General features: G+C 45.5%; 1 protein-coding gene across 1 annotated transcript in view; it reads left to right on the top strand.

Annotated features, from left to right (window-relative positions):
* LOC110344147 (uncharacterized) overlaps nucleotides 1-14,527 on the top strand; it is a 40,830-nt gene that overhangs the window by 8,140 nt on the left and 18,163 nt on the right. Inside the window, exon 3 of the mRNA XM_087199017.1 lies at nucleotides 9,129-9,286. Within this exon, the coding sequence (XP_087055143.1) occupies nucleotides 9,252-9,286 (35 nt within the window). The 5' untranslated portion in view covers nucleotides 9,129-9,251. The remainder of the gene's footprint in view (nucleotides 1-9,128; nucleotides 9,287-14,527) is intronic.

Genomic DNA, 14,527 nt, shown 5'->3' with positions numbered 1-14,527 from the left:
GATTTCTCATAATTCTGGATTTTGTTCTTTATTGTGCATCAAAAAATACATGTAGTTTAGAAAATCAGACATGTTTCTTGGTCTTCCCCATTGGACGTCCCCTGTTGACTTCCTATGGAAAATAAATGTCTGCTGTCTTGCAAGCTTCAATTTACCCTTTGCCTGGCGCACTTCTCCTCCCTTACCTTTTGCAATACAATGACAAGCAATTTTTTTTTTTTGGTACCGGGGATCGAACTTGGGACCTTCTGCTTTCGAGGCAGGCGGCGGAACCACTGAGCTAAAGCCCTGGCCCAACAAGCAATTTTTATTAAACCAGTAATCAGTAATGTGTTTTGTTTTGTTTTGTTTTTGGTACTAGGGATTGAACTCGGGACCTTGCACTTGCAAGGCAGGCAGCAGAACCACTGAGCTAAATCCCCAGTCCAGTAGTGTGTTTACTACTACTTTTCATACCTGAATCGAGTATGATGATATAATTTTTAATGCTGAGCATTAATATTTGCTTTCCCCCCTTTTTTCTTGGCTATGAGCTTAAGCCTTTGTGCACCCATTATGACTTCTTCTGTAAACTTTCTGATACAACTATAGCTCCTTTCGCCTTGGTCAGACACACCACATAGTCTCATCCCCTCGGGAATATCTGAGTTACCCTGGTGGTTGTTCTGAGAAAGAGTTTCGGGGAGCATACAGGAAAGCGGAAAAACCAGTTTGGGGCTGCAGTAGTGGGGAGGTGTAATGGAGGCTGCAGGGGAGATGAGAACGACAGAGGTGGACTGAATAGACACTGGAGAGGTAGAGCTAAGCCAGCTTGTGTTAGGAATGGAGGAAATGGATTTTGTTTATTTTTACAGGAACTCCTAGATAAATTGTGATGTCATTTATGAAATGGAAAACTGTGGGAGGAGCAGGTTGGGACAAAAATCAAGACCTTGGCTTTGGATACAGGAGTACGTGACAGTTATGAAGCCTCCAAGGAGAAACATCAAGATGGCCGCTGAAGGTCTGGGCTAGACATGTGGGCGAGAGTTTGAGCAAAAGATTTCCTTCTTTGGAATTAGTGGGTGTGAAGTAGGTACAGCCATGGGCTGGGATGTGCACATGGGAAAATGTGTGTGGCCTGAAACCAAGCCCTAGGCAAATGGAGCCAGGTGTCAGGAATCATGAACAGCACTGGGGGGTGGCAGTGTAGCTGCGTGGTTAAGGCCCCAGAGGGAGTGAACATAGAGGCCACTGGTGACCGAAAGGAAGGCAGTTTCGGTGGAATAGCAGGGACGCCATCACCACTGGAGGGATGGGAGACGACGGTGAACACAGGTTCCACAGACAATGCCTTCAAGAAGTTCTGAGTGAAAGGAGCAGAAAAATGGGCAGAGAGAGGCAATGTGGCTGTTTTGAGCAGGGCGTGGTGGTGCACACCTGTAATACCAGCACTCAGGAGCCTGAAGCAAGAGGATTTCCTTGAGTTCAAGGCCAGCCTTGGGTACACAGCGAGACCCTGTCTCAAAAGCACCAAGAGGGGAGGTTGTTTTATTTTCTCTTAAAATAGAAGATAACTTGAGTATGTTTCCTTTCTGATTAGAGTGTTTTAGTAAAAAAGAAATCAGGAGTGCGGGCCACGGATTTAGCTCAGTGGTACTGCCGCCTGCCTTGCAAGCTCGAGGTCCCAAGTTCAATCCCCAGTACCAACCCCCCCCCGCAAAACAAACAGCAACAACAAAAAAATCAGTGATGCAGGAAAGAGAAGGTAATACTTATAAACCATGATTTCAAAATCCAGACAGGTGAAAATTAAATACAAAGCCCTTAAATTATATTAAGAATCTTTAGCAAAAAAACCCCACTTTTTAATTTTCAATGGTTCTATAGAGACTTCTGATAGTACTTTTTTGGGGGGTTTTTTGGTACTGGGGATGGAACCCAGGGTTTCACACATACAAGGCCAGGACCCCAACTCTGAGCTAAACTCCCAGGCCTACTAGCTTCCTCTCATTCTTGTTTCCAAATATTTAATCTTGAGTTCGCATGTATCCAATTTTTTGCTTGCTCGAAATTTAGCATTCTGGCCATAATTCATACTTGTCACATACAATAAGTCTGTGTCCACATAAGACATTATTGTACTTGACTAGGAGATCAAGTCCTAAAGTCACACTGACTAGAATTAAACCTCAGTTCAGCCAAGCGGCAGCTGTGTGTCTTTAGAAAAGTTAATTAAAATCTCTGGGGTTAAGTAATCTTTTCTTTCAAAAGCCAACAACAATAATAATACCTATTAGGGTGTTTTGAGGTTCAAATAAGAAAATACATATAAAATGGCTGGAATATAGTAACTGTCCCATAAATAATGACAATTACCATTACTACTTGAGCATATATTTAAAAAGTTAAAAAATCGGGGCCTGGGCTGGGGATTTAGCTCAGTGGTTCCAGCACTTGCCTTGAAAGTACAAGGTCCTAAGTTTGATCCCCAGTAAAAAAAGATTCATGTTGTTAAGTAATTTTCAATTGTAAGAGTTGATAATTTGCCTAGTGATTTCAATAAATGACAGAAATTTCTTCTGAATCACCCAACTAATCTTCCACTTTGCTTTCACACAGCTTTTAAAGGCATGCATTAAGTGTTTTTGAACTAGATGGAGCCATGAACATTAAATGCCACTGAACACTTTGATATGATTGATTTTATGTTGTGTGAATTTCACTTCAATAAAAAAGAAAAAGAGGGCCAGGGATTTAGCTCAGTGGTTTCGCTGCCTGCCTTGCAAGCACAAGGACCCGAGTTCAATTCCTGGCACCAAAAAAAAAAAAAGCCTCAAACACCTGGAAGGTGCATACTATACCTTATTTTTTAATGGAGATATGGTCTTAATGAACTTTCTTTTCCCATCCCTTCCTGATTAAAGCAGAGGTGGGTAGATAGATAATACATAGATAGATAGATGGACAGACAGATAGATACCATAGGTGACTTGAAAAATCTGTTCCCAAAGATAAGAGTTTAATGACCTCAATGCTTTATCCCAGACGAGACTAAGAACTCTGGGCCAGCAATAAATATGAGGCAAAAATAAATAAATACATAAATACATACATACGAGGCAGCATCAGGCAGCAATATGAAAGTAGGGCGCGGTCGCAGTAAGGATTTGGATGGAAGCTCCAGACCAGAGAGCGGAAACTCAGGACAGGTCTGTGAGGAAAGCCTGCAGCAGCACCAGGGAGAGCTCCCCGCCAGCGCTCCGCTCCTGCAGAAGCAGGCCTCGTCCTCCCAAACCCTGGTCCTCCCCAGGCGGTCCTGCGTTTTCAGCAGAGCTGCCTAGACTCCCAGGGACGGAGCCGCAGTCTGGCTCCTACCAGTACAGGAGCACCTGCAATATGCTCTCCACTCCACCACCCGAAGTGCGGTCTGTGGACCAGGAACATCTGCCATTCTGCGTTAGGAATGCAGAACCTCGGTCCCAGCCCAGGTCTACAAAATCAGAATCTGCATTTGCACCAGATTCCCTGCTGATTCACAGCGAAGTCTGAGAAGTGGCGACCTGGAGAAAGGGCCTTACTGGAACTTGGCAGAGCTTCAGATGCCAAGAACTTTGGCTCTGACGGGGACAGGATGTGGTGGTGGGGAACTATAGTCCCAGTTACTTGGGAGGCTGAGGCAGAAGGATCATTTGAACCCATGCATTTGAGACCAGCCTAAACAACAAAGTGAGCTCTCAATTTAAAAAAAAAAAAAAAAATACCTTGGCGGGCCAGGGATTTAGCTCAGTGGTTTCACTGCCTGCTGCGCAAGCGCAAGGACCCGAGTTCGATCCCTGGTACCAAAAAAATAAAATAAAAAATACCTTGGCTTCTCACTGGATGAGAAATAGTGGTCCTGGTGGTAGGAATCAGGTCATTGGAATCACTGGAAAAATTTTTGAATTTTGGGCCTTAGAGGAAACTCAGTGATGCCCTGTTGTTTGGAATTTATAAGGAACATCAATTTGATTATACATGTCATATAAAACACTGGGAAGAAATGTGATAAAAATGAAACAACGGGGAAAACTCTCTGTGGGCAGATATTCAGTGTGAAACAATATGCAACTGATATTCAGTATGAAAGGTGTTTATTTTTCCATCAAACTCAGCTGTCCTAATTTAAGAGAGCCGCTGAAAATATCAGTTGCTATTTAGCTTCCTCAGTTGAGAGTTGTTTAATGTTTTTAGACAATGAAGATAATTATGTCTGCAGGAGGGAGAACAGAGTGTTACCAACCCACACAAGGGTATCCCCCACCTACCTATGGTCACTGTGGCATGGCTTGGGGACACTGTGACTAAAGGCCCATCCTAGTCGTATAAAATTGCAAGTGTGTAATGGGGATCACCAGAATCAGCAGAAAAGCTCCACATAATGTGTTTCCTGATTATGTTTGCTTTCTGCATTTCGATTTCCCAGCAAGAACATTTTGCCCTGCCTCTTAGATAGCAGCCCCTAAGGACTGAGTCTCCGTTTTTATCCTGCAGTAGGTTTTCTAGGCCAACATTTCAAGTAAACTCTCTGCGAATCAATCACAGATCCATGAGGCTCTTCCTCTGGGTCCACCGCTGGGCTGGGCATTATGAAGGGGAAGGGGCCTGAAGAGTGAGACCCAAAATAATTTCACTTTCATGGCCCCTGCCCTTGAGAGAGTTCTTGTCTGCTGGGGCAGAGCTTAAAAAATAATAAATAAAAATTTAAAACAGACACACAAAAAACAAGAAATCACTGGGTAGAAAAGAAAGAGAATAATAAATTACTAAATTACACAGTTCACACATGTGCTATAGAAGGTCAGAAAAGAATGTCGTGGGTTTTTTTTGGGTATGGGGATCGAACTCGGGTCCTTGTGCTTGCGCAGCAGGTGGCGAAACCACTGAGCTAAATCCCCGGCCTTGTGTGTGTGGTTTTTTTTAATGTGTTCTTTTTTTTTTATGAAAAGAGGAGAGGAAAGGTTAAAATAGGCCCTGAGGAGCAAATTAATACAGAGAAGGGGGATCAGAGGACCACCGTGAGGAGGAAACAGAGACCAGAGTTCCAAAAGTGAGTTAGTTAATATCTTACTTTCCATGACCCTAAATGAGAAGCATAGTATTTGTTTTGGTCAAATCTTAGGCTTTTATGGGCATTCAATGAGATGGTGTTTGTAAATGTTTCATATATTAAAAGGTTATTCAAACTATTCCTTGTTATTGTTGTTGTGACCTTGCTATGGCAAGCCTGCTAGGTCGAGGGCATTGCCCTAGGCTTATAGGTCATCAAACTGATGAAATGTTTCAGTAACCAAACCAACAAGTAGTGATTTAAAACCAGAATATCAATTTTTGATTTTGCAACTAAGTTTTCTTTGTCATCTGCTTACGATTTTTGTTCCTTGTAGAGTCAGTCAGTTCAAAAATCGTGTTTCAGTTCTGAAGGACAATGATAAATTGGTGATACTGGCCGTCATGAGTTGTAGAGCAGTGAGGTGGGCCTTTGCACACATAGTCTTGGTAAATCCTCCTAGCAGACCTGCGAGGGGGAACCACCTCCTCCTCTCCTCCATTCTGCAGAAAGGGAAGATGAGATTCAGCGAGTGTATACAACTTACCCACGCTTCACAACCAGTGAGTGCGTCCAGTTTGAACTCATGGTCACCGGCTCCAAAGCTCAAGCTCCTCCCCTCATGTCACCGGGTGTGAAAAAGGAATCAAAGCATGAATAGTTGTTCATTAAGTTTTTTCCCACTATGCTTGTTGTTAATATGAACAACTGGAAAGAAAACATAGCTGAACGGAACGGAACTACACAGTGTATTCACCTTGAGAAGCATATTTGCAACCTGGGCTAAACTATTGACTACACCAAATTCTAACAACCTTTCCAAGCTTGCTTTCCCTCTCTTGGAGAAAAGATTCAAAAGGGACGGTAGAGGGACAGGGATTTAGCTCAGTGGTGCACGCCTGCCCTCGCACATGCAAGGTTTTCTAAAAGAGGAAAGGCAGAGTTGCAGCTGATGAGTTGAGTTTGAATTTACGTCCAAGGATCCTTCCTTCCTTCCTTCCTTCTTCCTTTCTTTCTTCCCTTCTTCCCTTCCTTCCTTCCTCCTCCTTCCTTTCTTTCTTTCTCTCATTCTTCTCCTTCCTCTCCTCCTACCTCTTCTTCCTCTTCTTTTTGTACTGAGAATTGAACCCAGGGCCTTCACACTGAACTACATCCCCAGCCTTTTTTTATTTTTTAAGAAAGAGTCTTGGGCCAGGGATGTAGCTCAGTGCTTTCGCCGCCTGCTGTGCAAGCGCAAGGATCCGAGTTCGATCCCTGGTACCGAAAAAAAAAAAAAAAAAAAAGAAAGTCTTGCTGGGCCAGAGATTTAGCTCAGTGGTTCCGGCACCTGCCTCACAAGTGCAAGGTCCCGAGTTCGATCCCCGGTACCAAAAAAAAAAAGAAAAGAAAAAAAAAGAAAGGGTCTTGCTAAGTCTCTCAGTTTCCTAGGCTGGTACCAAACTTGTGATCCTTCTGCCTCGGCCTCCCAGACTCCTGGCATCACAGGTAGAAGCCATCAGGCTCAGATTTATTTCCCCTAGGGGCTGAAACATGTTAGGTAAGTCATCTGCCACTGAGCTACTCTCCCTGCTAAGAGTTCTCTTTTCTATTCAAGGTTGGTTTACTGCCCATTGCCCCTGTCTGCTTAGAACTACCTGGCGTGCCTTAGAACTAACTCACAGCTCTGGCTGTCCCTTGTGGTTATGGGGGGAAAAAACCTATCAGCCTGCTGAATGCCTGTGTGGAAAAATACAATGAATCCTTAAAAAACAAAATGGAAAGGAAAAAAGCTGTAGTGATCATAGAGTAAGTTTGACACTTAGTGTTTGAGGAGGAAATATTGAGAGAATCCAGCAAACGGAGGTGGGCTGAGAGGTGGGAGGATTTGAGCCACTGACTCAGCGCCACAGGCACTGGTGGGACTGAATCAGCACCCTGTATTCAGCCGTCTCCATCTGGATCCTGAGCGGGCTGGATTCACTTTCTATCTATAGCGCGCTCCTTTTTGTTGTTGTTTTTTTTGGTACTGGGGATCAAACTCGGGTCCTTGAGCTTGCGCAGCAGGCAGTGAAACCACTGAGCTGAATCTCCGGCCCAATAGCGTGCTCCTTTTGATTTTCCTTTCTAAAATGTATCTCCCAGGACCCCTTTGGGGTAACCAGGGAAGTGCCTTAGCTGTTTCACCACACCTCCCACAGCCCCATGACCTCTGTAGTGATTCCTGGAGGTGAAGACATGCAGAAGTCCAGGATGCTGGTTTACAAACTCTTGGGCTGATTACTTGCAGAAAGAGTTTTGAAAAACCATGAACGCTTGTGTATATTTTTTACTTGGCATCTCAAGCGTTTTGCTGTAAGGTCCAATAATTGTGTGGCATAACAATATCTTAAAATAGTACCGTTCCGGTGCTAAAGTCCTACATGTCCCCTCAGTGCCACAGCTGTCGGATACCTGTGTCCCAGGGTCATCACGCCATCTCAGGGACTTAACAGCTACACAACACCTAGCATGGAATAAACCCTGTCTGTGGGCTATGGGGGCCGTGAAGAGAGAGACGGGGAAGGCTGGCAAGATGTTAGGAGGCGATGACCTATCACACCCAAAGCCTCTCGGCCCAAGTCTGTGTTGTCCAGCTGGTAGGATTCGGTTTCTGCCATGTGGAGCAGACTTCACCCGGAACAAGGCCCCTCGCCGTTTCTCCACCAGAGCACTTTCTCCAGTGCAGTGAAGTCTGCAGACTTAGTGCTTACCCAGAGCCTGGAGCCTGCAGCTGTCCGCTCCTCCAAGTCCACCCTCCACCCAAGGGACAAGAGAGGGTGGGGGAAACCCCAGGCTCCTCTTCCTTGAGTGACAACCATGAAGCTTGTTGTACATGGCTTCAGAAAGGTCCCCAGCAGGGCTGAATGATGACCCACGTCCATCATGGTCTTGAACTCACAATGCCTCTGCCCAAGCCCAGCACCTTATGGTGCTCTTCTCCTCTCCTGTCTCACTTGTGCTTTCTGAGGTCACCTCACAAATAATCTACCTGCATCCCAGCTCTTCTCTCAGGATCTCCCTTTGGGAAAACCCAAACCAAGGCTGGGGTATGTGGATACACAGCTGCTCAGTGTAGTGCTCTTTCCATTTTTCTGTAGTTTGAAACATTCTGAAATAAATAAATACCTTTTTAAAATCTTTTAAAGAACAGTACCATTGTTCCTGGCTGAGTGGTCTCAGCCTGGTCTTTGGCCTTCCCAGGAATCCCATAACATGCTGAATGTCCCTTAATGAAACCATTGCTACTTAAAAACACATCTTTGGCACGGAATGTTCTTCATAGCAAGAGGTATAGAAGAGAGGTTCAGAAGGGAAATCCTCCCTCCTTCAAGGGCAGCTGAGCCACCAGGCACTTACGGAGAGGTTTCCTGAGGAAATAGGGCAGCCAGCTGTCCATGGCTTAATCTGAACTCCTCTGTGCCGGATAAGGAGCCACAGGTCATAATGGCTTAGAACTCTGCAAATTCAGGTTTACGTGGGGACATTTCTACACTTTTGTCAGGTTTGTGTCACCTAAAATAAGGGGATGAGCTCTTAATTCCCATGTTCAGGAGTGTAATACAAGTTTTGTTCCTTTTTGTGGTACTGGGGATTGAATCAAGGGCTTTTGCACTGAGCTACATCCCAGCCCAATTTATTTTTGAGACAGAGTCTTGCTAACTCCCCAAATTGCCCAGGATGAGCTCAAAGTTGCTATCCTCCTGCCTCAGCCTCCCTTTTGAAGCTCTGGCTAGAGGTAGCCTGTTTCTTTCTTGATCGGCCAATGGAATCCCAACTCCACCACCTCCTTTACTGGGCTCTTACACTACCAGTCACCCTAACAACCCAGGGAACAAGGGACTAGATGGGGCCAGGGATTTAGCTCAGTGGTTCCACCGCCTGCCTCCCAAGTGCAAGGACCCGAGTTCGAGCCCCAGTCCCCCTAAAAAAGATTACAAGGGACTAGATAACTAGGGACAGCCCCTCTGTCCCAGAGCCAGGGAGATTATTCAAATTATCCCCAAGCCTTTACCCTGCCTGAAGTCCCCCTCTCCCCTGCCAGGGGCGGCCCCAGCGCTTCACCTGAACGGCCTTGCATGTCACCCTGTGGCTCTCAAGGGACCTGTGACTGAGATGAAACTGAGACACTCTGCTTTCTCTCTTCTGATTTACATCTGGCCTCGCCATGCCTCAGCCTAGGCAATATATTTACAACGCAGGGTAAGTGGGGTAAGCTGATTCTTCTTACTTTTTTATGTATCTTATTTTCTTTACCTTGCAGTACTGGGGATTGAACCCAGGACCTTGCACATGCTAGGCAAACATTCCACCACTGAGCTACACCCCAGACCGTGTGCGCGCGCGTGTGCATGCGCGGTACTGGGAGTTGAACTCAGAGGCACTCTGTCCCTGAACTACATCTCCGGCCCTTTTTCATTTTTAATTTTGAAACAGGTTCTTGCTAAATCACTGAACTCTCCAGGCAGGCGGGAATTTGCAATCCTCCAGCCTCAGGCCTCCCAGAGTGCTGGGATTACAGGCTTTTGCCACCGACGCCTGGCTTCCACTTTTCAATTTTTGATTTTCCTCCCTGCAAAGGGCTCAGGGAGGACTTTTCTCTCCCCATTCAAGGCCAGTTTTAATTCAGCTGACAGGGGAAAGTCCGGGGAGCCCTGAGGCCCCGGGACAAAGGTCCCCTTCCCCGGAGCTGCCTTTGGTCTGAAACGAGCCTTGCAGAACATGAATTGTCTGAAGAAACATCTTGCCCTTCGCAAATAACCCCCCGCTGCTTCACAGGCCCAGGGTCCTCCAGGGAGTCTGTTTCCACCCAACTCCGGCTTCTTCCCCACCAGAAACATGTGTGCGCTCTGAGGTGAAGCCCCTCCTCTCTCCCTTCCTCCTCCCGGAGCAGTCTCCTCTTTCTACCCCCTCCAGCAAGGCCTGCTGATGCAGGGCTCCTCTCCTTGGTGGGTACACTCCGGCGAGGGGAGGGCCCGCAATGTTTCCTACACCTCCTCTCCTCTGTTCCCGAGGAGGCCTGGATGCGCTCTGTGGTCGGCTGTGTTAATTCCCTGGGTGTTCCCTCCCCGTCCCTCCTTCCAGGTGAAGGACTTGCCCCTCTTGGTGGGAGCTGCAGGGACACCCAGCGAAGATGCCACATGGCACTTCGACCTCCATCCTGTCTCTCCTTTCACACTCACATCTTCAAGTCCACCTCTGGGCTCCCCACGATCTCGCAGGGAACAGATTTTCCCTCTGGCGCCTCCCCTGCCCCAGGGGCTGCGGTCCAAGTGCACGCAGCCTGTGCTTCCCGCTCTTTCCGCCCCCTCCCCACCTCAGGACAGTAACCGTAAAGCTAATAGGATTTGGCGCAGCGGTCAAAAACCAAAAGAGTAAATAGCCTCGTTCCCGTGTCAAGGCTGTGGTGCAGAAATACTGCTGCTTGCGCTCAGTTTAAACGCAACATTGTTCCAGCTCGTTCCTAATTTTTCAAATGGTTTCTTTCTTGGGAACACAGGATGTGGGACTATTTCCCAAGTTAATTAGATACCCTTTTCCCTGTTCCCTCGTGGTCTCCAGGAAGGCTTTGGGCTTCTGTCTCCTTCAGTCACAGCCCCAGGGCTCAGACCCTCTTCCAAACCCCAGGAAGCTGGGGATTGAGTATCAAAACTGGGATTGAGTATCAAAATTTAAACTCGAGTCGTGTTGGGGATGCAGCTGCTCCGCTGGCTAACTCTGGAACTTTCCATAGGTTATGGTGGCCTTTCTGAGTCTTTTTTTCTGAAAAATAGAACCAATAATAATAGTGCTATTTTCTGTACTAGTTACTGTACTATAATAGTATCATCTTTGTATTAATAACTTCTGTACTGTAGTAATGGTGTATGTGTGTGTGTGTGTGTGTGTGTGTATGTGTGTGTGTGTGTGTGTGGTGCTGGGGATTGAACCCAACACTTTCCACCTGCTAGGCAAGGGCTCCACTACTGAGCTACATCTTCACCCCTTATGCTATTTTCTGTCCCAGTAATTTCTATACTAATAGATATAATAAAAAGTCTGTACTGCTAATAATTAATGATAGTAATTGTGTATAATTTGTGTTCTAAGCAGTGGTACACATCTGTAATCCCAGTACTTAAGAGGCTGAGGCAGGAGAAACGTGAGTTTGAGGTCAGTCTAGGCTACATCATGAGACTTTATTTCAAAAAGAACAAAAATAAAACCAGAAACTCTGTGCTAAAATTTCTTTACTGAGAGCCTTAATAATTCCTTGAAAAATGAAGCTAATAATGTCACTGACCTCCTAGAATTATTCTGAGCATTAAATTAAAAAAAAAAAAACAGGCACAACATACAGAACATAGCACATAATCCTTTTCCCCCAGACATAGTAAGTGCTATCACTGTTGATTCTGATGGTATTAGTCACCCAGTCAGTCTCCCCCAACCCTCCCACCACTTAGAGATACTTGAGAATGAAATTTAAAGAGGTCTACTTGGATGTAGAAAACACAGTTCACTGAAGTGACTTGTGGGGTGGGAAACACTGCTTCCCAGGGCCTCATTAATAACCCTGTATAGCAATCAGCTCAGTGGTTCCGCTGCCTGGCTCGAAAGCACAAGATCCCGAGTTTGATCCCTGGTACCAAAAAAAATAAATAAATAAAAAATAACCCTGTGCATGACCTTTCCGACTTGGAAAAGAATTCATCCCTGGCAGGAAGAGAAATGTGTGTGAAGAGCTGGGATGAGACCTGTGGTCATGAAACAGGGATTTTGGTTCTCTGGGTAGCATGAGAATTTCATTCAGAGGAACAGGGGTGATCATCTGGGAGGGAGGAAAGGTCAACACCCTCATTTGTCCTTCCAGCTTGGGGAGGTCACTTCTGACTTTGCCTCAGGGAAAGGAGCCCTCAGGAGTCACAGAGAGTCCAGATGCAGCACAGTAGGGTTCCCAGACTGTCACTGCTCTGGACCCAAACCTTGCATGGCCGTAAACTGGTGGCTCTTGAGGAGGGAATGAAAGGGAGTTGACCTGTCGTTATTGTCTTCCTCATTTTCTGTTTCAGGGAGGAGCTTCCTGACTGGGTAAGGGTGGGCTGACTCATTTCACGTTGGACTTTTAGATTACATTTTAAATTAAAATTTTAGGCCTTCATTTTATTATTTGTATTCTGTTTTAAATGGAGGTGCTCCTAACACAATTTGGGGTAGAAATCTATGAATAAAGATAGACTAATTCATATGGTTTTGTTTAGTTTTGTTTTGTTTTGGTGGTGGTACTGAGGCTTGAAACAGGGTCTCACTAGGTTGCCCAGGCTGGCCTCAAACTGGAATCCTCCTGCCTCAGTGTCCTGAGTAGCTGGATTTACAGGTGTATGCCAGCAAACATGGCTTCATGTGAGTTAAGAAGGAAAATAATAAAAATCAACATGTGTGTTTCCCCCACTGTATTAGCCACTTTCTCATTGCTGGGACAAAATAATCCAACCTTCCTAACTTAAAGGAGAAGAGGTTTATTTTGGCTCACAATTTCAGTGGGATCAGTCCCTGGTCAGCCAGTTCTAACACAGAAACCACAAGATAGAGGGGCAAGGCAGAGAAAAGCTGCTCACATTGTGGTATCCAGGAAGCAGAGAAAGAAAGGAGGACCCTGGGACAAAAATATACCCTATCAAGTCACTCCCCATGGCCTGCCCCTTCCAACCAGGTCTAAATATGAGACTTATGAGGGATATTTTGGATCTAAACCTTAATTCTATCCCTGGCCTCCAAAAGGTTCATGTCTATCTAAAATCTCAATAAGCAAAATGCATTTAATTCATCTCTAAGAGTCAAAAGCCAAAGTCTTAACAGTTCCAGCATTGTTGAAAGTCCAAGTCCAAAGTTTCCTCTGAGACTCAAGGCAAACTCTTAGCCTCTGTAAAAATCAAAAAGAAAGTTAAACATTTCCAACATACAATGTCATAAGGTAAATATTCCCATTTCAAAAGGGAAGAATAAGAGAATGGAAAGAAACTGAACCAAAGCAAGACCAAAATCCAGCAGAGCAAATCTTATGGTATCATGTCTGGCACAAAGGGAAGGTCATGGTGAAATGTGAGTTCCAAAGGGCTGGGGGAGCCCTGCCCTTCTGGCATTGCAGGTTACACCCCCACATGGAGTCTCTCTGAGGATGTCTTCACTCTTTGCCTGTGGCTTCCTCAGCAGATATTCCATTCTTGGCATCTCTGACTTTCTGGGGTCTCCACTGCACATTTGGCTTCACTCTCACAGCTTTATGCACTGTCCTCTAATGGGCCTGGTGGGGACTGTGACCCTGTCACTTGTTTTTACATGGCTTCCCAGGTCTTCTTCTGAAGTCCGAGTGGAAGCCTCCATGAACCTATAACTCTTGCATTCTGCATCCCTGAAAAACCAGTAGTACACCATGGTTGACTGCCAGCTTGAGTAGTAGCTCAGTCTCCTTGAACGATGGCTGCAGAGGTTTCTGAGTGCCTGGATGGCTGAACATGGTGAAATAAATCCCAAGGAACTAGTTCTCTCAGCAGCCCTTCTACTTTTGTACCTCCAAGCCTGTGATGGGTGATGTCTTGCTGATTCCTGAGATGCCTTTCAAGCCATCTTTCATATTTTCCTTATCCAAAGTACTTGGCTTCTTTTTAATACTAATCTTTTGAGCAACATGCTTTCCATGGCCCCATCTTTGCAAGAGCTTCCTTTCTGGTGAAACCACAAGCTTTTCAAATCATTCAACTCTGCCATTTGCTGATTTTTACTATTCATCTGGCTAAAGCAGCCAACAGTTCTCATGTCACAGCCTGAATGTTGGGCTGTCTTGAAATTTCTTTTACCAGATTAATTAATCTGACATCCTTAATCTCAGTCTCCCACAAGGTCTGAGGACATGGGCAAAATGTAGGCAAATTTTCTGCCAGAAGATAAAATACATGGCCTTGAGTCCAACTGCCAATGTAATCCTTGTTCCCAAGTGAAACCACTTGAGCCTGGCCTTGCATGTCCACATTCCTGTCAGCATTCTAATCTTCTGAGCTCTGACCAGTATCACACATCAGGCACTATTCACAACATTCTAGGGCTTCTCCAAACCTGTCCAAACTCCTCTTGCAAACCAGATTCAAAGACTTCAGAAAAACATAGTCATGTAAGTCACAGCAGTGACCTCACTCTTGGTACCAATTTTCTGTCTCATTGCTGAGACGAAATGCCCAACACCCTCAACTTAAAGGAGGAGGAGTTTATTTTGGCTCACAGTTCCAGTGGGTTCAGTCCATGATCAGGTGGGTCCAAGGCAGAAATGACATGATGGAAGAGCCTCTTCTGGAGGAAGGCTGTTCACCATGGCAGAGAGGAAACAGAGAGATGAGGGAGGAGACTATGTCCTTCTATGTCACAACCCGAGTGACCCACTGTTCCAACTAGGCCCCAACTACAATCATC

The sequence above is a fragment of the Heterocephalus glaber genome, unplaced genomic scaffold (genome assembly GCF_053883595.1).
Source record: "Heterocephalus glaber isolate CG9 unplaced genomic scaffold, H.glaber_assembly_v1.0 deba00001689, whole genome shotgun sequence".
NCBI lineage: Eukaryota > Metazoa > Chordata > Mammalia > Rodentia > Bathyergidae > Heterocephalus > Heterocephalus glaber.
Note: the sequence above shows the minus strand (reverse complement) of the source record. Positions and strands in the feature narration are given on the sequence as shown.